We start from the raw sequence: 24,067 nt of genomic DNA on the forward strand, positions 1-24,067 counted from the left end.
ACTCACTTTGTACTGGTTGAATGCTACAGTATTGCATACATTTCACTGAAGTTACAGTTCCTGCTGTGTGTTCACAGTAACTCTGTGGTTCTGCATTAAGAGTTGAGTTTAAGTTTTCAAAATGCCAAACGCTTCATGGACACTAGTTGACATTTCTTCAAAGCTAAACAAATCGAAGCATTATTGGAGCATTGTCATAAGTGGAGTATGTTCCTTGGAGTCCCCGAGGGAAATGGTATATTATAATGGACTCCTGTAGCTTATTTCCATCATTTGTTTTGAGCTCAATAATTACTCCCTGTAGTGAAGGATTCCCCTGCTTATCACCAGTTGACTTACATGCCGTTTTAACACCATCTCTCAGGACAAACAGACACAAACACACTCTTCATTTTCTCCGTTCTTTCTTTCTACCTCTCTCTCTCGCAAATAAGGCACAGAAAAACGATTGGGAAGCTCTGGTCTCCTAGCAACTAGATTAAGGTCCCCCACACCGTGTCTGTTTTTAGAAAGGGCAATCTATAGGTTTCAGTTTACAGAGTTACCTTTCTGAAACAGCGTGTGCTTTTCGATATTTGTGGCAGACAGATATGTTACTCATTAATGCTGACAGTTGAACATAGAGGGTTCCAGTAATAGTGACGGGGATCTGGTCTATTAAAAGCTCAATAATTTCCCACTATTGCATATAACTGAGATGCCAGACAGATTGTGCATCTGTGGTTTGATATATATATTGTCCTCTTATGAGTCAGAGGAAATGAGCTGCGACTGATTGCTGAGTCTTTCAGAAAGTTACCGGAACATAGCCGGTCAGTAAAATAAGGGAACTTAGGTGATAGCAAGTTAGATTTTTGTAAAAGAAATATATATCTAGACAAATAGAAAAAATGACTTTATGCCAAATGTAAACAGGCTAAAAAAGTTAAACTGGTGTCAGTCTGCTGACTACTTTGTTCTGAAAGCATTCTTGCTAATCTTTCTTTGTTTTACTAGTAGGGGAGAGCGGGGTCAGTTTGGACATTTTTGTATCAACATGAAATAACCTTTCATTATTAACTTGAACAGTTCCAGCCCTGCTCACACTACCACTCAGTAAGACAGTCTAACAGCTCTTCAGTTCATACATTAATGGTTCCCCATGGTCGCCCAATGCAACTAATTAGTCACACTCTGGAGTTCTGCAAAACCCCTTCTTTTTGTGCGTGTGTCTGTGAGAGGCAGAGCCGTAGGAGAGAGATGGAAAAATGAAACGCTGAAGCGAGTCTCATGCTGGTGGCTAAACAATGAGACAATAAATTCGATGTTCCCAATAAAGTCATTTGATACATTGCACATGGAACAATATATTGAGTATATTCAATTTTTCGCCCACACCTAATTCTATTAGTGCTCCTCATGAATAGGAGAGCTCTAAAAATATGAGATCAATAATTGTTGGCAGATGTTTTAATTGTGGCAGGCTGCCACAAAGAAGTGAATGTGTGGGACACCCTGCAGATCAAACTGCCCCCCCCGTAGAGAAGACACATTTTGGACTCCTGTGCTAGCTACAGCGAATACAAGGCAGGTTTCCATTAACCCTCAAACTGTGTGACAGCGCGAATTTAAACTGCAGATACAAAATATCGCTTTTATAGCTCACATGATGTGCAACACCAGGTGGCAGTAATGTGACTTTATGGATGCCAAGAGGAAAAAGTACATCAAAGTCACATGACATTCTACAAAACATAGAAATTTGAGGAAAGTTGCGTAACATCGCATGAGAAGTTGCATAATATCATTTAGTGGAAATGCAGTCATCTTGCAATTGTGTTTTATCGAAAACTTTTGCACAAATCTGTAATGGAAACCCATCTACTTGCTCAAACTCATAAGCCAGAAAACCAGCTTTCCAACAATATTTTTTTTGTTTGTGGCATAACTTTAAAAAAAGCATCCTAAAATATAAATAAAAGAGCCAAAAAAATGCTCACATGCTATAGACTTTTAAACCAATGAATGAAATTTGAGGAGTTGTCAGAAGTTTGAGATTAAAAGTGAAGAGTGGGTGGCTGAGTATGAACAGAGTGAGTGGTAAAACTGTTAAAGTTACTAAAAAAAAGTCCTTTTGTCTCAACCGACCCCAATCTACCCTATTTAGGCCCATCACTTCCATACCTATCCCTAGTTAAATGCGTTGCCTGAAGTGCGAAGTCATGGTAACAGCTCCAAGCCTCCCTGCCTCAGTCTGCCTGTGGTAGCTGTCACTCCCCTGGGTGGGGAGTAGCTACTCTTTGTCGGTGACATAATAGCAGAGATCTTGGATCCTGCGGGGCTGACTGTTAGGTAGGACTGCAGAGTGACTCTGAGCTCCAGTGTGAATGAAGACTTTCTGTGATACAGTAGATAGGAGAGCCCTGGACTAGCGTTCCTGCAGCCGCATCCATGGACACTGTAAAGAATGGGGGATCTCAGCCTGTCTACAGTCGCTGGTCATACAGGTATTATGCTCTTGGTACTATAAAAAAATCGCCTTCCTTGTGTGCTCTTCAAGACTTATGGTTTATTTGTTCTAGTAGGACAACTGGCCCCTGCATTTACACACAAACGCACATTTTTGCTTTAGCTCTCCATATTGACTTTTTGGAGGTGGCCTGTACCAGGATGAGAGGTCAGCGCTACTATAATGTTTCTTCCCGTCGCTGCTCCGTCCCCCCAGACAGCTGAATGGCCGGCCTGCAAGTCAAAGATGCTCCTCTTGCTCATGTTGCTGCCACAGTGTCGTTACTTATTCAGAGCGTCAGGCTGTGACTGTGCTGTAACCAGAGTTGGTGATTTGTGTGCGTGTGTCCAAGCTGTTGCGTATGCTGTTGGCTGTTTGATTGGAACAGTCGTGTAACTAAGGATGTGCTTCGAGTATCCGTCCAACTGATTACTGAAACAGCTGAAATGACTGTCTGTTAAATGTGTCCTCTTAGCAAAGCCTACGTAACTCATTCTGTCTACGTTTTTTTGTTCAGTGTGTTTGTAACTGCTACTTAAGTGTTTCCCCTCATATAAACCTAGTACAACAAACTAATTTTTTAAACAGTCTAAGCTGAAAAGAGAAAGAGAATCGGAAAGAGAATGTGAGACAACAATTGTCATCAGTTGTTTGCTCCACATCAACCGCAGCTGTTTCGCATTAAAATCCAAAAGTTTTACAGGAATACTTCAATTTTGAGAGTGAGATGAGAAGCTTGGTATTATTCCCGAGTCAGTATATCAAGCACAGAGCTGAAGTCAAAACAGGATTAGTTTAATGCTGGCCTTAAACTTAACGACTTTTTAAGCAATCAAAGTCTGCTAGGTACCACCTAGTCTCACACTGGAAGAGATTCTCTCATTTTTTCACATGTATTCTGGTATAATTTCCTCTCTGTGGTAGGAATTAAGCATTAAATCTTATCAGTCCTCATTTTATTCTGTATCCCCTCTTTGTTGGCAGCTGAATTGCCCGTTGCAGACAAAAAGCTATGCTCATTCATCTTCCAAATTCCTTTTTGAAGTGGCAGAGTGGAAGGCTTTTAATTAAAATGAACAACAGCCAAAATGGACTGAGTTCAGATAATACGATTCGTCTGAATACCGCCATGCAATTTCTTAATAGCTTTGATACTGTCATCTGAAAAGAAGCCACTGGACAACTTGTCTGCTTTTGCACCCAGTCTATTGCCCATTTGATATTAACATTATTAATGCCTCTGACTAAATGCTGTCTGAGTAAATAAATATTTAGATTTTAATGTGCAGCTCAGCAGATAATACACGCCCTTGCAGACCCCTCCCTCTGTGAATCTTTACAGCACAGTGCTAAGACCTCCGATTAGAGCGAAGCCCAAGAACTGGCTGCAGGTTTTTAATCAATGCTGCTGGAGGTGCGCTGTTGACGGAGCTGAAGTCTCCATGGTTACCTTCGTCTGACACACAAGGAAGGGACAACAGTGGCGTGTCCTTCTCTTGTCACCCAAGCTGTGACGGACTAATGAAACATTGATCACTCACAGCTGTGACAAGGCACTCTTGAAGTGTGTGTGTGTGTGTGTGTGTGTGTGTGTGTGTGTGTGTGTGTGTGAACATTTGTGCTAGAGGACGTTCTCTCGACCCCCAGCAGATTGACGCATATATGATAATACTTTGAAGTATGTTGTCTTTTATCAAATGTTGCACCTGTTCTTCAGCTGTCCTCTGTCTTAGTCATCAGCTTGTTTGACCTTATTAGATAAATACTGTCCTCATAAAGCATAACCTCTGTTAGTTTACTGCTATACAGTGTGTGTGTTGTTTCATTCAAGCATTAAACCTTCGTACCCTGAGCAAATTGGTGCGAAGAAAGGCAGTGAGGAGTTTGGTAAGAAGTGTTCCAAAAATCACAAAAATTAGTAGATATAGGACAGAAAAAAAACATGGAGAAAAAATATCAAGGGAAAAAATAAAAAAGTGAGGGGAAATCTATATTTATTTTTAATTATCACAATGACATATTTAAAATGATGTTACAGAATTATTATTTTTACACAAATTTTCAGGTCATTTTTTGTACTTGCACATATTTTGGATATTTTTTTCTTGCATTGCTCATTGCCTTCTTCCCTTTTTTTTGAGAAATAAAAATCAAGTAAATTTTCTCATGCTTCCAGAGTTAATCATATCATGCACAGCTGCATATAAATGGGAGTATTTAGGGAATACTTAATTTCCTTAGTCACGTAAACAGCTTAGCAGTAATAGTCTTTTTCAGCAGAAGGGCAGGAACTAGAATATTTTGTGCATGTAATCGCAGACAGTGGCACAGCAAAATTTGAAAGGAAGAGAGCGAAGAAGCAACCACTGACTTATTTTCATGGCAAACTCGTTTAAAAGTTTGTTGAACCCTGAATCATGTCTCATAGGGTAGGTTTTGATCTTGTTGCTTGAACTTGTTTCACTCTCTTAATTTCCACATGTCCTGTGCTCCTGGCTGCCTTGATGCCAAATTACCATTTTCCCCCCGAAGACCGTCCAGCTCTGCCAGCTTCTCCTCAAACTCAACCGTAAGGTAGGCAGCAACACACTTGCATCAAACACACATTACACATGGCATCAAACTGCTTTACTGCATGTCAAAGATGTTTCACTAAAAAGTTAAAGTTAAATTAAGTACTGTCATAGTAAAGTTAAAGTACTGTTATAATTAAATAAATCAAAGCAGCACCCATGATGCTTTTATTTTAAAGGACTCGGGCTAGAAATGTTGATGTTTGTGAGAGGCAGAGAGCCAAAGGGAAAAGCGAAAAAGACAAAATGCTGTATAATGCCGATGACTAAAAAAAAAAGAAAGCTGAATCCCTATAAACAATATAGGATAATATGAAATGATTGACTTTTTTTTTATCGTAAGATGATATATTTCTTTATTTCCCACAGTCCAATTATTGGACATAGGAACATCAGTTTGAGACAAACAGTTTTGTAAATGTGGCAGTGATTTGGCAAAAGCCACAATGGTAGAAGCATCCTAATCTCACTAATGAGTTTAGCTGCACAACTGTGTGTGTAATTAAAAACTACTACCATTACCACCTTCTGCTCTCTATCTCTTCTCCGAGTCATTTGCACCTGTTCTCAGGTGCCATAATGGCCTCCCAGGGGCCCCATCTGTTTGCCAATATCAACAGCCAGGGACCCTTGGAGAAAAGTGACATGACGCGCAAGATGACTAATTTTGACGTGCAATCAGATCATGACTCTAGCTGGCCGTTGGGGCTACAGATGATGATGTCCTCTGTGGGCTTGAGAGAAGTGGAACGGGCTCATTAAAGCACCACGGGCTTCAAATGGGTTTCTTGAACTTGTCACCTTTTGGCTTTCAGTGGCTGTCCTTCAGAGACGAGCTGTGATGTCAGCCGGCGTTGGACTCGAGGTCCTTAAGTAGCGTGTGTCATCATCTAAACACTCGAGCTGAGGGAAGGATGTGAAGGAGACTGATGGAGATAGAAATAGGGAGTGAGGATGAGCGAGTCAGATATCTTTCGCAATGAACAGATAAGAAAAAGAGGAAAAGAAGTATTTCAGCTCAGCAGAACATGAGCTATTTATAGATTCACATTGACAAGAAGAAATAAAAGAAAGAGTTAGTGACCTACATGTTACATCAGCCTGTGTGAGTGACTTGTGTGTGTCTGACAGGAGTAGAGCCACTGTAGGTCTCCGACTCCGACGGTACAGACTCCCGCTGTTGCCCTTCTCTAGTCTCATAGTAGCTAAGCAACATGGGCCCGCTCCCCTCAGATAGGTGTCCAGGGTAAATGCCCCGAGGACCCAGACTTCAAGGCGTTCTCTCAGCTGGAGCCGTGTCCTTTTACTTGCTCCCTTGCCTTTCTTTCTGTTATTTTCAGAGAATGAGTCATGCAGTGTTTCACTAATGAGCTCACAAGGTCACTTTTTGGCCTGTAGATTTGTCATTATTTTAGTTTTATTGCTGATTTACACTTTTAAAACTGTAACTGCTGTCACTATTGACAGCTTAATTGTTTTTTTTCATGGAAGACCATACAGGATACAAAGTCTTTATTGTCTTTTTTTGATACAACATCAGTGGTGACCTCTACTGGTTTGCTAAAGGAAATCTAAGTCAGTGTAGGTGCCCGTGGAGATTCTCTTTTTTTAAACAAAAGCTAGCATCCTTTAGTCAAATCTGTAGTTAGATTTTCAAATCTCAAAACAAAACCTGTCTGCTCTTAACAATATCAATAACGCAACTCCTGTAGTTTTTACAGAAGATGTGCTCCATTACATTTCTAAAATGCTTACATTTTCTTTATATGCAAACTTACCCAATATCATAATGATACATCTTTCTTTCTTATTTACAAGCATGCCCGATATTAAAACCTAATGTTTAAAATGGTAAAATGGTACATGGACATTTTTGGGATATTTTAGAGTCAGTAGGTTATTTTTTTTTTTTTTTTTTTTTGGACAATGCACATTTGTTTTTATTTCATATTTACATTTTATTCTATATTTTGCTGTGAAAATAAACCTTTCTCAAAGCGTTCTTATTATAAAGACAGCATTTTCTGGTGCAAGTTCATTTTCCGAAAATTTTTAGCAAATTCTGCTTTGAACAAGCGATGGGGAAAAAAAATCTACCTTTTCAAAAAGTGGTTGGGACATGTCCCCAGCATCCCCAGTGTGAATGACACCTATAGCAAGTGCTTGTGTTTGAAAGACTGATTTGATATTGAATCTGGATCGCCATGTTCTGATTTTGAAATGAAGAGAATTAAATGAACAAAATGTGGTTTTGAGCAGTGTTAAAAGTTTAGTGAAAGTTTCTGAAGTATAGTTAAACTTCAGCAATTGTAAAAAAAAAAAAAACTGCATGTGAAATGCCAATCTTCTTATAAGGAAGGTTTTTCCTTTTTCTCTGTAGTGGAATTGAGGATGACAGTGCCAGTCTTATGCAACAGAAGCTGGAAAAACAGGTAAGAAGCTCAACTTCAGCCGCAACTGAACAATTCACGCTTTTGTTGTTGTTTGTTCTCTCTTAGTATTTTCCTAAGACTTTGATGTCTTTTCTCTTTTGTACTCTCAAAGAACATCTGCTGTAGTTGAGAGCTATTATGCAGCATCTTAAGTCTGGTTAAGCCGTCTAGCTCACACATGGATGGTGTTTTCAAGAGCTAACCTGTTGTATTTGTAAGCCAGCCAAGATTTAGCATGAAACCGGTCAGATTAAAGAGCTGAGACGACCCTGTGTTCTGCCGCTCTGGTGTCGCCAAGGGGTGCCTGCTGTTGGCAGGAGCTGCTTCGACATCACCACAGTGGCGTGCAATTTAGTGATTAATGTCGTTAGTTCGGAAATCTCCTGTTTTTCACCTGCCCAGTCACTTGGAATTTTAATACTTGCATACTCCTGAGGCAGAATTGTTTTTTTTTTATCCACCCATTACCTGATGTAGCTCCTCTTCTGTCACACATTTGTTCTCTTTTCATCCCCTCTGAGTCTCTGTGGGTCGCTTTATCTCAAACCTTGCTAAGGAGCTGTGGTGTAGAGCTTTGATTTAAGCTGGAAGCCGTACTCCGCTATCTCACACATTAGGCAGAGAGGAGCGGGAGGGCCAGATTGGTGAGTTCAAAGAGGGGAGGATTTAGTGCGGGACGCCTGGCTTTGTGTGTGTGTGTGTGTGTCCCGTGGTCCCGCTGTGGCTCAGCTATGCTGCACACACTCAGCTGAGTCCAAACAGGCTCACTTGAGAGTGCCCTGTCCTCATGAGTTATGTAAGAACAAACATACAGGCTCTTATGCCCAGAGGGGGATCACATGCAGGTTATGGAAAACTGATAAATATTAAACAATGAAGTAAAAATACATCTTTTTACTGTGCTTTCACCATGGATGGATTAGAAAACACAGACTGAGGTCAGGCCCAAAGTGTTCGGGGCTCCTCTAGCCCTGCAGAGTGTCACTCAGATTAACAAGTACTGATCAGCAAGCCTCAAAATTACTACTGAAGACACTACGGCTTAGAGACACAAAATAACCAAAAAAGATATAAAAGTACCTTGAGGAGACAAAAAATACCCCAAAGAGACAAATATCGACTACAAAGAGTCAGAAAATACCCTTATAAGATACAAAACAATGACAAAAAGATACAAAATTATCGTAGAGACACAAAATGCTTTAAAGAAAGAGCCACAAAAAGACTACAAAGAATTACAACCCGACTGCAGTCACAAAACAATCACAAAGAGACAGAAACTTCACCAAAGAGACATAAAACATCTACAGAAAGATGCAAAATTCCATCACAGAGACACAAAATTACCCCAAAGAGAAACAAAATGCCCTCAAAGAATCGCAAAAAAAACTGCAGTCACAAAACAACCACAAAGAGACAAAAATTATTGTGAAAGACAGAAAATTACCTCAAAGAGGAAAAAATGCTCTTAAAGGCCCACAAAACAACTGCAAAAAGTCATAAAATATACCACAAAGAGACACAAAATGTCCCCAATGAATCAAACTCACCACAGATAGTGACAAAACAACCACAAAGTGGTTAAAATAAAAATACCCTCACCAAGACACAGAACGGCCACAAAACAATATAAAATTACCATAGATCCAAAAAATGCCCTCTGAGACACAAATCTTCTCAAAGACACAAACTACCATCAAAGAGATGTAAAATAAAAGAAACAAAATTACCTTAAAGAGAAAAAAAATGCCCTTTAAGGGCCACAAAACGACCGCAAATAGTCACAAAACAACGACAAAGAGACAAAAAATACTCTTAACGAGACACAAAAAGATACAAAATGACCACAGAGACACAAAATGACAACAAAAGACATTAAATTACCACAAAAATTACCTCAAAAAGACACAACTCTAAATACAGAAAAAAACAACAAAGTCTTTGTATCGTGCTCGGTGTGGGGGAGGTGGTGGGGCCCGCTGCCTGACTGTGCCCAGCAGCTCAGTATCTCATAATCTACCCATGGGTTTCACTCAGTTTACTGTTTCCCACCCCATCTCAAACAGTAAAATGAAAACCATTCAGACAACAATACCAGGAGCGCTGTGTGGCTGTGACCCTACATCACTTTGAGCGCAAATCGCAGTCCCCTCCTCCCCTCTTTCTCTCCCTCGCTCTCTTCCTCTCTCTCTCTCTCTCTAGCACTAATGACGGCTGATTCAGTTAGCAACGGTGACCGCTCTCACTCACACAAACACGCACACTGGCGCTCAGCCTTTGCCTGAGAGCCAGACCTTTTTCTGTCAGAGGAGTGCAGAGGAGGCTGTCGGTTTATCAACCATTAAAACTCGAGTTCCAGGAGAGGAAATGAGGGACAGTGAGACAGAGTTGTGCCCAGAAGGAGCGCTGTTTTCGGGGGGAGGACGTACTTCCATCTGACCTCAAGTCAAATAAGACCTGTGATGTTTTTTCTATAGAGAAACTGGTCAATTTTGGCTCGCAATTGTTCAGGATGTCAATGGAACGGGTTGGTAATTTTTAATATTTATTTTTCTGATGTGTTTTCTTTCCATCTGTCTGAGGATAACAGTTTATATAAGTGACAAATGTGTAGCTGTTCATCCAGTCTTTCTATCTGACTGTTTGTCGATCTTTTTATCCGACTTAGGAAAGGAATCTCTCACAATTCACTCATTAATTTACAGTTTGTGTCCTCAAATCAGATTTATAGTTTAGTCTGCTTTTTCTGTGTGTTTTGGCTGATACAGGAAAGACGTTTGGAGCCTGAATGAAGTCATATCCTGGCCTCAAAATGCCAAGTACTGAGTCTTTACAAAAGAATTCAAAATTACAATAGATTGCTTTAAAATAACATCTAGAAGGAAGGCAACACAAGCTGGTCAAACTCTGATAACATGAACTAGTCCAGAGTGTATGCTGAGAGCAATGCAGGTAAAAATCTTAACTCTTTGAAACTTGGATCAACATAATTTTTCTTTTGCCGTGTTCATACAACTTTTACAAGTATTTAAACCCACAAACAAGGGATGCATGATAATATCAGCACGTCATTGATATCAGCAGATATTGGCTTTAAAATGAAATATTTGAAATGGCCAACATGCTGATTTCTGCAAATATGACAAACATATAGATTTTTTTAATGGACAACGTGAACATATAAAAAAAACATCAACCCTAAGTTGAAGTATATTTCATATTTTCCACAATGAATGAATATTACATATAATGAAAAGCATTGTATTTTATGTCTCCATCTGATGGTGGGACATCAAAATAAGAGTATGCATAATAGGTTATTACAGAAATGTCCCGATGATCAAAAAATGGGGTGGCAAAAAAAAGTGGATATATCGGTATCTGTTATCAGCCAAACAAATTCTTGAATATCGGCTTTTTTGTTTTGTTTTTTGTTTCTGTTGGTTTTGTTGCCAATTTTCAGATAATTTTCGTGTACTTTTGGCCAATTTTCAGGTAATTTATAGGTGAATTTCTTTTCAAGTTGCTCACTGTCTTTTTTGCATCGGGGCAGTTCACCCCAGTTGAAAAACAAGCATAAAAAGAGCAATGTGCCTCTCCAGAAATCATGACCCACTGAAGATAATCCGCAGACCTTGTTGTGAGCAGTTTCATGAGGAACCTATTTTTTTTCTACTTAACTACACCCACCAGCTGTACCACTGCACAGAAGGAAATCATGCATCTACAGCTGGCTACCCAGCAACGCTCATATTTGGGCCCTGACACACCTTGTCTGTCATGACAAACACAACCGCCCACTCGACACTATTACTCTCAAAAACCACTTGTCTCGGGTTTCCAGGGTTGGCTGTCTGTGCATATATTACCAGAGAGTGAGCATTGGGCTGTAAAGGCGAGGGGTGTGGGCCTACCTGTTGCCTCGATGTCCTGGCGCCTGAGCTGTCATCGGTCACTCACTCAGCTTGCTTTCAGTGATCCAACATTGCCTCGCTTCCACTGACAGTTCATTTGTAGACATTAAAAAACACAGACAATAATGGAAAACAAAACTTCATGGGGAAAGGAGGAAAATCCACCGTCTGTCTTCCTCATGACACTCAAAAAAAACATCTCTTTTTCCACTTGGGCTCCACACCTGGTCTGAATCGTCTCTCTTAATTACTTCTGCCCGCCCCCCTTCAGACTCACACAGGCTCTGCTTCAAAGTAAGCCCAACCCACCAAACCTGACAGCAAGCAGGAAAGCAAAAAAAGACAGTGTAAAGATCAGTAGATCTTTAAATTAGTTAGGAAAATTAGTTTGAAATTTCACTGAATCTAAAAAAACAACTGAATATTTTAAATATACCTCCAGCATCAGCAGTCCTGTTTTCTGCTGTGACAATTGTTACACATCTTGAAATTTGTCTATATTTCCACATCCATTCATCACACTAAGAGTAATGAAGTTTATTATGATAATCCTGCTTTATGTTTTATTCATGTTTTGCCATTATTTATAGACATAAAACATGCAAATTGCAGTCCTCTTAAAGCAGGGTCTTTGAAATAATGACAAATCAAAGTCCAAATTTGTGCTTCATAATACAGTTTCTGTTGCTTCAACATAATTTTATCTCATTTCTTTTCTCCACTTTCTCGCTTTTCTCTTTGTTCTTATGGTGCTGGTAAAAAAAAAGGTTGCATTAATCATCCCTCTCACTCGTAAATCTAAACAGAATGAACTGATGTTGCTGAGATGAGAAGAAGCAGTGAAAAAGATTTCTTAGATATTTTCTCCGTGATGGATGAGTTATGAACGCCTTATGGTTTGGAAAATATCAGACAAGGCCTCCTGGTCTCTTCAGGCTCACTAAACAGCATCACTAAACAGGGCTTGTTGTGCAGCTGACGCGCTAATTAATGTGCTTACGTAATCCATCGGCTGCTTTGACCACAGAGGCAGGGGGCTTGTGGGAAACGGAAACAGCATGAGCAGGATGAATTTTCTGCCCTAACTTAAACTTCATCAGTGCACACCACTCTGCCTAAAGCATATACTAATACTGTGCAGTGGTGGAATGTAGCTACGTACATTTACTCAACTACTGTAAGAAGTATGAATTTTAGGTACTTGTACTTTTCTCGAGTCTGTTCTTTTCACTTCATACTTTACTCCTCTACATTTCAGAGGAAAATATTGTACTATTTACTTTACAACATTCATCTGAAAGTTTTAGTTACTAATTATAGCTAATATCCATCAATATCCATCAATATATTTTTTATTAATATTTTTGTATTAATTTCAGTTGTTTATTTATTAGAATATCTTTATTTATTATTGTAAATTTTTTTTTAGATTTTCTGGATTGGATACTTTTACTTTTAATACTTTTATATTTTCTTTATTATACTTTATTTTACTACATTTTTTTTACAGTGTGGTATTAGTACTTTTACTTCAGTACAGGATCTGAGTACTGAGTTCACCATTGATAGTATGTATAGTCATCAAGCACAAAAAAACAGGCAGGAAAAGAAAAAAAACCTCATGTCACTGGTCATATTTAGCTGGATCCTGTTTATTTTCTTCATCAAATCCTCGGGATGGATGAATGTAAGCCACTCTTCAATAGAGATAAGGGAATAACACCGAATGAGACTCCTGCTGCACCCATTATTTTGGCTATTTATTGAACCTATTCATTGCACACAGAGGTATTCAGGCCTTGGCTTGACTGTTTGGTTTTATTATGCATTTATTTTTTGGCCCTCATGTTTTTGCGTCATTCTTCAGGATATTTTTCTGTTGCGTGACTCATCCTGTATTTAATTCTCAACCTGTACTGCATTGTCCGTGCAGTGTGGGTGTTTGTCACTACACCTATAAAGCAATTAGCATTTTTCTATACCTTTAAAAGTTGCTGTTATGTAAAATATTCATACTGCAGTCCCTTAATCTATCATGTAGTCATATAATGTTTGACCTGTTGCCATAGAGTGTATACAAATAACGGACGTAGCTACTGCGACATCACGCATTGGTTGGTGGAGTCCCGTTTTGAAGCCTTGAGTTTCATTTTTTGGAGCTAGACGTGATTATATTTGGATGAAAGGGTGAAGCTGACTCAACACAGACAGCCTGTCACTCAAAGCAGGCGCCTTCAATCATGCATAACTTAATTAATCCTTAATAAAATGCAAAGGAGTGAATTTTATTAACTTTCACCCACCTGTACAGTTGTCTTTAAAGAGGAATTTAGCTATGTAAACCCAAACTGTTTTTGTACCAGGCTGTTAACGTGTATTTCTACAGTAAAGTTGGGCATTTTGACATGGTTTGTGGGGGCTGACTCCCTTTTTGGCAAGATGTTCTTAACTCTTTTAATAGATATAGATGTGTATGTAAATGTAGGGATTTTCTTGTTACAGGCCTTGAAACATACACAAATTTGTACTTACAATGGTTTAATGTTCCGTGCCATTTTTGTTCTCCTGTTCTTTCCACAGAGGGCACTGCTGGAGCAGAAGCAGCGGAGGAAGCGTCAGGAACCCCTGATGGTTCAGCCCAACACAGAGGGTCGGCCCCGGCGCTCCAGGACGCGACGCGGTGAAGAACAGGCCCCTCTGGTGGAGTCTCAAGTCAGCATCACCAATGATGTCATCATGGATGGTGAGGAAAAAACCTGTTGCCTGTTTCTGCAATATTTCCTCTCGTGAAGTCATGCAAAACCACATAAAGTGCCATCTTCAAACAATATAACATTAAGAGCAAAGGTATCTACTCCCCTGCTGCAGGTATTGACGGCCCAGCAGCTTTCTTGGCCTCAGAAGCTCCTGATCTGGGGATGAAAGTCCTGTCGGTGAGCCAGTCTCAGTCCCAGTTTCAGTCTCAGTTCCAATCACAGCCCCAGTCTCAGCCTCAGTCCCCAGCCGCTGAGGAGCCAGAGAGAGACGGAGACACAGAGACGCTGATTGAGCCCAAGACAGATATTCACGAATTACTTCAGAAACAAGGTGAGTCCTGGAAGCCTAAATGGCTTTTTGAGAGAAAACACAATGTCGTTTCCTTGTTTTTGTGCGAATTGATAGTCGACCAAATAAGTGTTTACAAACCCAGAAATAGACTTTGGAGCTTCAGATACAGTGAACAATAAAACTTGCAATTGCTAAAACTCCTGTAAGTTTCATTCTCAGTGGGAGCAATATTAAGTTATTGATAGAAAATTTCAGTTTATGGCTTAAATATCCTTTTAATTGAAATCATGAAGGATTAGTTAAGGCACTAATTTTCCATTAAAACAGTTTAAATCCACAAAGCACATTGTTTGACTTGTATCCAGTGTTAATCTCAAACATAAGCGCCAATTAAGTTTCATGAGCATGTCTGCTGAATTATTTGCCTTCTTCACTGACACTGTGGGGTCCCTGGATGCTGTTACAATCCACTCTGTATTAATTCAGATGTTCTAAATCACTCCAGATTAGCAGCTGTTGTGAGGCAAAGCCAGACTTTTTTTTTGCATCCTTTGGGGAAGCCAAAGTAAGCCAAGTAACTTAAGGTCTTGTTTATGAGTACGAAGTAAAATGGAGCGTGAGACGAACATGCAATCTGGCGCAGCGTCAGCAGTTATGCAGGTGTTTGGGGCTGTGTCAACCAAAGCGTTTTTGTTTTTTTCTCTGAGAGGCAAGCGTATTTTTTTTAATTAGCAATGGGAGTGCTGCGTATTTACGTTATGCTACAAACCCTGGCAGCTGGTGCAGCTTTTTTTTTGAGCGCCCAGAGTTGAAAATGCTCAACTTTTGATAAAAAGCCACACTCCTCACTTTCACTTCGGCAGTTCATTCATAGTTTTTAAATCACTGCAATGCAAAGATAAAACAGATAATATAGAAATGATTTAAAATCAAGTTTAAAAATAAGTTGGTAGTCATTATCAGGTTGCAGGTATGTAGGGACAGTTATCAGTTCATGGGTTGAGCAGAGTTCTTAGAGACTGGGGTGAGCTCATGTTCACAGGTGAGAGTTCAGAGTTTGAGTGGGGAAATTGTGAACGTGGAGCAGACTGGCAGGTAAATGTATCAGGTAAGTTGCAGAAACACTTACAGCAGGGAGTTTTTGGGAAAAGTGGGGACTCCGGAGAGGGGCAGGAGGGCTCACGGTAAAGGAGGAAGCAGAGTTGGCGTCAGGCAGGCAGCGCAACAGACGAATCCAGCAGGAGCAGGCAGCGGGATCAACGAGGACAGGCGGGGAATCGATGTACCATCCGAACATTCGGCATCCGGCTGATTGGAGATGAAGAACAGCTGGGAGCACCAGGTGGAGGTGACTGATGGGGGGCAGAGGTGGGGGTGGAGTAAGTGGAAAAATCCCACATCAGCAGGAAAGAGGCAGGGCAGACTGGGACAGGTCCTTAATGAGTCTGGTCGCTGCGCTCAGCCTTAGAGATAAAGTGAGGAGCTCAGAAGTAGAAGATGCTCTTTCGCTTCGAAAGAGGCAAGCTGACGTGGTTCAGGCATCTGATCAGAATGTGTCTTGAAAGCCTCCCTTTAGAGGTTTTCCAGGCACATCCAACTGGTAGGACGCCCTGAGTACACCCACAACACACTGGAGGGATTATATAATCTCATTTTGAGAACCTTGCTCTCCCTGCAGCCCTGGTCCTAAATAGGTGGACAAAAATGGATGGATGGATAGAATTTTAAGCTGCTGCAGTATGGGACAGGGATGCAGACGGTGGTGTGATTGATGGTGACGCAGTGAGAAATGGGTCATTTAATAATAGGCTGGGGCATTGTTCACACTGCAGTGCTCATCTATGGCATCATTATAGTCCCTGCCACCCACACGCACTAGCCAGCTGGCAGAGATTTATAAAGTTTATAGTAGATGCATTAAAACCGTCGCCCCGGGTGTGTTGTGTACTCTCCTGATTCACCTGCTTCTGTGGAGCAAAAACAAAGTTTCATCGTCATAAAACATGTTCATAAGTGTTATATTACATTTGAATCTGGGCTCAGACCAAAAGCTGCTCTCATTATCATGTCTTTGTCCTGGGCTTTAGTGCGATGTGATGCCACAGTAGCAAGTGTCATTGCCTTTCTCAATAATGCAAAGCCTCGTTGTTAATGTCAGCCCAGTTTAGCATGGGAATATGTCCTCAGGACTTCCAGCAGGTATTTTTGGCTCCCTGTCCTCATATAACACAAATAGAAAATTTGAGGTACATGCATATTTGATAAGCTCATTTAATCAGCACGTGTAGTTTTAACCCTTTGAAATCAGGAACGAGTAGTTTCCTTTTGCTGTTTCAGATGTTTTGCACGTTTTAAATCTTTTAAAACCTGAGCAAATTGGTTTGACTTATTTCCAAAAGGCAATGAGCAACTTGGCAATAAATGTCCCACAAATTGCATGGAATTAGTGAAAGGTCACAAAAATGTGACCTGAAAATTAGTTTTTGACAAGAGAAAAGGAGATTATTATTATTATTTTTAATATTATTATTAAGTATTTTATCTGCTAAATTTCTGGAAATTAGCATGTAACCACTTCCCATGTTTGCAAAGACTTCTAGCCAGTTTCCTCAGGTTTCAAAAGGGTTAACTTGCTGTTAAATGTAATACTTTTGGCCAGCTGTGTGATGATTATTATGTGGATGTGCGTCTGTTGTGGGTTTTTTAGCAGGTTGTTAGTTGAGTCCTCTCTGACATTTCCAGATGGTTGATCTCATAAGCCACTGGCTCACACAACTTTGTTCGCTGTTTTAATTGGAGCCCTGGAGTCACTGTTAGAGGGAACATTTGCAATCTGTATGTCATGATGGTTCTTGGTTTCTCTCGGGGGAAGCCGCACATCCTGGGTTGATCTCTTGAAAATACTCCAGTATAAATATTATGTTTGGCTGCGTTGTGTGTCCCATTATTATTCTTGTTAGATACTGCAAAGGCCAGAGCTCTCCCACCCCTCCGATTCTCTAACCTTGACATGGTGTGTTGGTGGAGTTGTAAGGAAAGAGTTGCAGAATGGCTCTTCTGTGTGCCAAGTAGAAAATGCTCTGTATGTGAAGAAGCAGGCTTTCACCAGTGATGGACCAAAATATTATCATTTTAATGCAACAAAATAACCTGAACTTTAGATCTCTCCCACAGGTTATATTTAAGGCCAAATACACCTGGAGGAAGATGAGCTCTGCTCTCAGGATTTCTGTTAAAAGGGCTTTGATGCGGTGATATTTATGGTTTCTTGGCAACCTCAGACGCAACCTGCCTTTGCGCTCATGAAATTTGGCACAGAGTGGATACGAGTAGCACCTAACGCCCAAACTTGCGTTTTCCAGCTGGTTAAAGACGCGGCATGTGCGCGGGCCCTAAAACTGCAAAGCTGTGGGTAAACACAGTGCTCACTGAGATCTTTCCTCACCAGTGGACCGCTGTCATCCTCTGACAGCACATTAAAATGGGCTGAAGCTGCAGCCAAGACTTGCGTCCTGGCTGATAAATTCAATTATCAATGAAGAGACAGATGTCTCAAGCAGTCTAGACTGGCTGCAGTGAGCCATCTGACATCTGCATGACTGCATGGAGCTGTCTCCTCACAAGTGTCTGCCTCATCTGCTCACATTAATCTCGCAGAAACTGAGAAAAAGATGCATTGTTTGTGACAGGTATTGAGGCCATGCGCCCAGTGTGACCTTTCGGTCGGATGAGTGCTGAGCAGAGCTTAACTGAGTTATTGTTGTGTTTGACAGAAAGCAGTCTGGAGATGGTTCAGTTAGATTCACAAGGCTTTATTCACTTTACTCTTTTGCAGTTACAGAGTTCAGAACAAAACTCTCTTTTCCTGATAAAGGTCTAGTACTAAAATGTTGCATTAAAATAAAGATTTTTGCAAGTTAGACGGTGTACGGGGTTTTTTCTCTAAGCTGTTAAAGAGTTGAAATAAGTCTCTCTCAGATGAAAGAAATGCCCCCCTGAATATTTCTGAGAAATATAACAGGACGTGATTTCAACTAATGCACATTTTTTGCTTCAACCATTGCTGAAGTATTGCATCAGTACTTTTTAAGGATATTTCTTGTTTATTTTGATAGTGAAAGAGAGAGACAGGAAAGGCAGAGAATAGAGAGGAGATGAAAAACAGAAAAGGCGATAGATGAACCAAAAAACTAAAATCCACCTTGGGGATATTTTTGTACCCAAACTTAAGAAAGCCTGGGGAAGGGAATGTAGTCTTCTTTTTTTATTTTTTATTTTGTTATTTGGGAAAATGTACAGAGCCTCTGGGATTTAGGTCCGTTTTTGCACATTTTAAATGTTTTTTTAAAAAATCTGTTAACACGACCTTCATTTAACAAAGCTTCTCTGTGAATACTAGAATGCGAAAACAACTCGTAACACTTGCCACAGTCAGCTGTCTTCTGCAGTTTCTCCTCATCGCAAAAGCTAATATTAGTTGGACAAAACAAAGAATAAAATTTGCTTCCAAAAATATCTGTAAACATGTAGACAAGGCATTATTTTTTTCTTTGTCTTTTGTTAATTTTTCTTATTATGAATCATTATTATGATAATTATAATAATTATAAATTAAATCTAATTACTTCTTGCAATTTGTGGAACATATCTTGCCAAGTTGCTCATTGCCTTATTTCCCATGTCTTTGAAAGACATCGCAGCAATTTGCTGCTAGTGCTACTAGTGATGAAAAGTGATGTCGCTCCAGGTTTGATAGGGTTAAAGCTTCCTCACACTCTGCCTCCTCTCCCTCACCAGGTCTGTCCTGCAGCATGAACTTCGATGAATCCAGCGAACATGAGGATGACGCGGAAGAAGAACGGACACGTTCTCTGTCCCCTAACACAGACACCAGACCTGCCTCTGCCGCCAGTGGCAAGGACACTCCGGTGAGAAGCCCGATAAATGCACGCACATACGCGCCTCTGACATAGACGACACAATCCCAACTCCAACACTGAGCACTGTGTTGAAATCTGTACTCAGGAGGTGGTGACCCCCGGATCACCAACAGCAGAGAGCTCACTCATCGATGTGGCCAATCTAGAGGAGTTTGTCCTGCGTCCGGCTCCGCGTGGCGTCACTGTTAAGTGTCGAATCACACGGGACAAGAAGGGCATGGACCGCGGCCTCTACCCCACATACTTCATGCACATGGAGAGAGAGGACGGCAAGAGGGTGAGTAAAGGCCATGGGTGAATGATTCAGGGTTCCCACAGTCATGGGAAATCTGGAAAAATCATGGAATTTTATAAACCAACGTTCCAGGCCTGGAAAAGTCAAAATCATTGAAAGTTTCGCAAAAGTCATGGAATTTTGTTTTGCATTATGAAATTGTTACAGTTATCTTCTACATCATGTAACGTGTCGACAAATTTCTTTTCTGGAGGCTTCGACGTAACATTGCACTATTGAGACGATGTTTTGTTCACCAACATTTTCTCCCTGCGCTCATCTCTCTTTATGTATGCCAGCTTTCTGAAATCATGTTTGAGAGATTTGATCTAATACGTTTGAAAAAAGCTGGGCGACTTTGTGTACAGTGCAGACATATACATGTCTTTTTATTCTGCCTCTCTTCAGGTCTTTTTGTTGGCTGGAAGAAAGAGAAAGAAGAGTAAGACGTCCAATTACCTTATCTCAGTGGACGCCACTGATCTGTCACGAGAGGGAGAGAGCTTTGTCGGGAAACTGAGGTAAAATCACACTCTGTTAGATCTACCTGTGTCCATGGAGGACTACATTATCACTGCCATATGTTGATAGCATACCTACATTTACATCTAAAAGGTTAAACTGAAATCTGCCTCCTGAAAAGCTTGTTGGATGGAGTATTTTATGTTTTTTCTATAGCACAAATTACATATCCCACATGACCAATAGCTGCATTAGCTGACACTATGAGAAAATTATATCTAAGTTCAGCTTTCAGACTTTTAGCAGTAATTCTTAGTAATCACTGTCATTCAGTTGTGCACAAAGCATGAAACGATACCTGTAGTGGTCATGTTTGAATGGTGTTAAAGTAGCCAGGCACAGTGCTTTTGCCTTTGCCACTCCGCATTACTCAGATGTTAAAAATGCTGCCAGCAATTTACAAATGTGAAATGGAGTTAACGTTTAATCTTCGACATCTTGTATTCAATTAGATCCAATCTCATGGGCACCAAATTCACAGTGTATGACAATGGCACCAACCCCTGCAAAAACCCCGGGACACTGCTGGAAGAGAGCAACACACGACAGGAAGTGGCTGCCATCTGCTACGTGAGTGAATGATAGAGATGCACACAAGCATTTGTTACTCTGATCAGTTGTAGTTTTGAAGGACTACTTCAAGCCCAAATGAGCATTTATTTCAGTTACTCACTTCATGATATTTGAATATATGTATATGTATATATATATGAATTTTTCTCGCATGCCTCCAGTGAGCGAAGAATCCAAAAATTGAGAAAAATAAGCAAAACTATATCAGTCGTATGCTCAGTATTTCCCAAACACACAGCACGATCAGACGGGGAACTTAACGGAAAGTGAAATTTTTTGATGCTCTCTTTAAAGCCAGACTCCATTGACAAAAACAATAATTTTACTTCAGTGAACTCTGGAGCTGCTGAGCCGCTGCCTTGATAAGTTAGTTTATTTGTGCTTTTGTGTGACCGGTGTTTAAAAGGGTTAATTTGGATTCACCAAAGTCACACAATAACAAAAACAAACAGACCCCTTTTACTTCAATTCATCAGAGTTTTCTCAGTTTTTTGATTCTTCGTTCACCATGGAGGCGTTAAGAAGAAGAATGCTTTTTTAAATGATTTCAACGTAAAACAGGGTAAATAACTGATTAACAAAAGATCTCTCCGTACCATTTCACAGGAAACCAATGTACTGGGATTCAAAGGCCCACGCAAGATGACTGTAATCATCCCGGGCATGAACATGAACTTTGAAAGAGTCCCAGTCAGGCCTCAAAATGTGAGTCTGATGGTCCCACAGTCATTATCTCACATCAACAGAATAAATCAAACCTGAACACGAATATGTTTGTGTTACAGGAGCAGGAGAGCCTCCTGAGCAGGTGGCAGAATCACTCACTGGACAACCTGATCGAGCTGCACAACAAGGCGCCCGTGTGGAACGACGACACCCAATCGTACGTGCTGAACTTCCATGGCCGCGTTACTCAAGCTTCAGTGAAAAACTTTCAAATAGTTCACGACAATGATCGTAAGTATACGCCTCTCTCTCCACATCTCTTTTTGTCTCTTTTACCATTAAGAGCGAGTAGATTACACAAAGATACTTCAGCTTCATGTGTTTGTTTGTTTCCCGTCACTCCAGCTGACTACATCGTGATGCAGTTTGGCCGAGTGGCTGAAGACATCTTCACTCTGGACTACAACTACCCCATGTGCGCTCTGCAGGCCTTCGCCATCGGCCTGTCGAGCTTTGACAGCAAGTTAGCCTGTGAATGAACTGCCGGTTTGACTTCCACACTGCCACCTTTTCTGTCCTCCTTCAAATCTCTTCTTTTGGGACTCTTCAGAAGCTACACTGCTGACATCATCAGGAACCAGTTCACGCAGAAGTCACGGAGGAAACATGAGACTGAAAGAAGAGAAAGTAGATACTGATCAGGGATGTCGGTGCTCTGTTGGAAGATCCAACGACCTTCTTGGATCCTGAGCGGAAGTTTTCCTTTTTTAATCTTTCTTATCTTATCCGTTATTGTCCAGTGTGTGTGTACAAATGTCTATGAACTAAAAGGGAAAAAACAAATCACGCCACTCTCATCTGTGCTGGAGACAGGCGCTCCCAACAGACATCTGGTGCAAAAAAAAAAGCTGATATTAAACTCATGACTCACTGTTTGAAGGATGGTGATATGTTTATTAAAGGGACAGTTCACCCCAAATCACAAACATATTTTCTTCTCTGCAGTGCTATTCATCAGTCTAGATTTTTTGTCGCCGAGTGTTAAAGGTATCACCTGTAGAGATGTCTGCCTTCTCTTGAATATACGCTTCCTTTTGCGTGATCTATAATTTGGGAGTTCAGTAGAAAGACAATTGTTCCTTCACAAGCCAAGTGCCATCCAGTTCCATTATTTTGGAGAAAAGGCAAACATTTCCACAGCCAATATCTCCAACACATGGCAACTCACACCAAAACAATCTAAACTGATAAATAGCACTACAGGTAAGATGAATATGCGCTTTTGTTCCTTTAATTATGTATTTTCTGTTGCCTTAAAATTTGATTTTATTCTGGGTTTTTTCCACACTCGGTGGTGTGGCTCTAAGGATGGCAGTGTCAGCTGAGTTGTTACTCTACAGTATATAAACTTTACATAACAACATGGCCTTTCCTCTGGCGCCACCCTCAGGCCATCTTTAGATGTTTTTTTTAGTGATAAGAGACTAGAGAAAGCAAAGTGGTTTCCTGATTTTTCATCCACATAGATTTGACTTTTCTGGTAAATGATGATCATCACAGTCACAATTTTAATCATGTTTACATTTTTGTATGTGGCTACACGGTTTAATCTGCCGTCTGCTCCTAACTCATTTTGACTTTATCATTTTGTCATCCCTCTTTTTATTCTTGTGTGGAAGGTGCATTATTCAGAACAGGTCTGTCTTAATGGTTTTTGTGGTTTTTTTTGTGAATAAGTGTAATTTTTTCCTGTGACTGTGATTTTTCTTTGTCATAACAAGTTGGGTTATCATGGAAAACAATACAAAAATGCAGAATTGCACATTTAAAGAAAAGAAATATACATACTGTATATACTGTAGAAAACAAAGTGATGCCTTCTTGTTTGATCTATTCTAGCACACTTTTAATATCATGAATACTAAATGTCTTTTGAGGACGTGGAGTTTTTAAATAATGGATTGAATTGAAGCATTGAAACACTATCAGAGGTTATATTTTCACCCACGGACGGATACAGAAGTCGGCGCGGACTTTGTTGGTATGGAGAAAGACAAAACTGCTGTTTCTATGCTGGATATTCAAAATATAGCTGCAATTTTTTTTTACGTTGAGATGCCCACATTTTGTCTGCCTCGAAGCTTCAATAACAGAACTGCCTGTGCCTCTTCATCTCCCTTATGAATTTAAAGGGAAACTTAAGGGAAATCAATAAAGAGTGCTTTATGCCATGAAATGTCCCTGATATTTTGTTAGTTCATTGTACTGTATGTCTGTGAGGGACATGTGATAAGTGAACTGAAAACATCTGTACAGGAAATGCATGTACAGGGTCATTATTTCTTTTCTTTTTCAAAATTCACAGAAAATAATCTGCTCGAAATGTATTCAAATTGCTCGTTTTACACAAACTTCATGCAGTTTTTGTGTTCACTATTTGGATTAATTTTACAGTTTATCAGCTGCTCTGTACTGTTATTGTTAAGCATTGAAAATAATATTAAATATTCATAAAAAAAGATCGCTTAGGCAGATAGAAATGGGGTCCCTTAAAGGAAAAGTTTGGGAACCACTGCTCTAAGGGAAAGGTGTTTTTCAGGGGTATATTCTCGATTTGTAAAGGTTTTTTCCTGCTCA

General features: G+C 40.2%; 2 protein-coding genes across 4 annotated transcripts in view; one reads left to right on the forward strand and one right to left on the reverse strand.

Moving 5' to 3' along the window:
* foxm1 (forkhead box M1) overlaps positions 1 to 11,618 on the reverse strand; it is a 25,758-nt gene extending 14,140 nt beyond the window's left edge. Inside the window, exon 1 of the mRNA XM_042511068.2 lies at positions 11,408 to 11,618. The gene's annotated coding sequence lies outside the window, so the exon portion shown is untranslated. The remainder of the gene's footprint in view (positions 1 to 11,407) is intronic.
* Positions 1 to 23,670, forward strand: part of tulp3 (TUB like protein 3) — a 26,366-nt gene extending 2,696 nt beyond the window's left edge. The window contains exons 1-12 of one of the 3 annotated variants that reach the window (XM_088073068.1): positions 2,389 to 2,486; positions 5,021 to 5,062; positions 7,442 to 7,493; positions 13,988 to 14,150; positions 14,276 to 14,494; positions 19,253 to 19,383; positions 19,481 to 19,672; positions 20,078 to 20,190; positions 20,644 to 20,761; positions 21,371 to 21,469; positions 21,550 to 21,721; positions 21,836 to 23,670. In XM_088073068.1, coding sequence (XP_087929194.1) covers positions 2,431 to 2,486; positions 5,021 to 5,062; positions 7,442 to 7,493; positions 13,988 to 14,150; positions 14,276 to 14,494; positions 19,253 to 19,383; positions 19,481 to 19,672; positions 20,078 to 20,190; positions 20,644 to 20,761; positions 21,371 to 21,469; positions 21,550 to 21,721; positions 21,836 to 21,969 — 1,491 coding nt within the window. In that variant the 5' untranslated portion in view covers positions 2,389 to 2,430 and the 3' untranslated portion in view covers positions 21,970 to 23,670. Of the gene's footprint in view, positions 1 to 2,388; positions 2,487 to 5,020; positions 5,063 to 7,441; positions 7,494 to 9,709; positions 10,021 to 13,987; positions 14,151 to 14,275; positions 14,495 to 19,252; positions 19,384 to 19,480; positions 19,673 to 20,077; positions 20,191 to 20,643; positions 20,762 to 21,370; positions 21,470 to 21,549; positions 21,722 to 21,835 lie in introns of those variants that run through there. The other 2 variants (XM_042511071.2, XM_042511072.2) reach the window with 2 other exon arrangements.
* The last annotated feature ends 397 nt before the right edge of the window (positions 23,671 to 24,067 follow it).

The sequence above is a fragment of the Plectropomus leopardus genome, chromosome 22 (genome assembly GCF_026936395.1).
Source record: "Plectropomus leopardus strain MGB_pleo_1.0 chromosome 22, ASM2693639v1, whole genome shotgun sequence".
NCBI lineage: Eukaryota > Metazoa > Chordata > Actinopteri > Perciformes > Serranidae > Plectropomus > Plectropomus leopardus.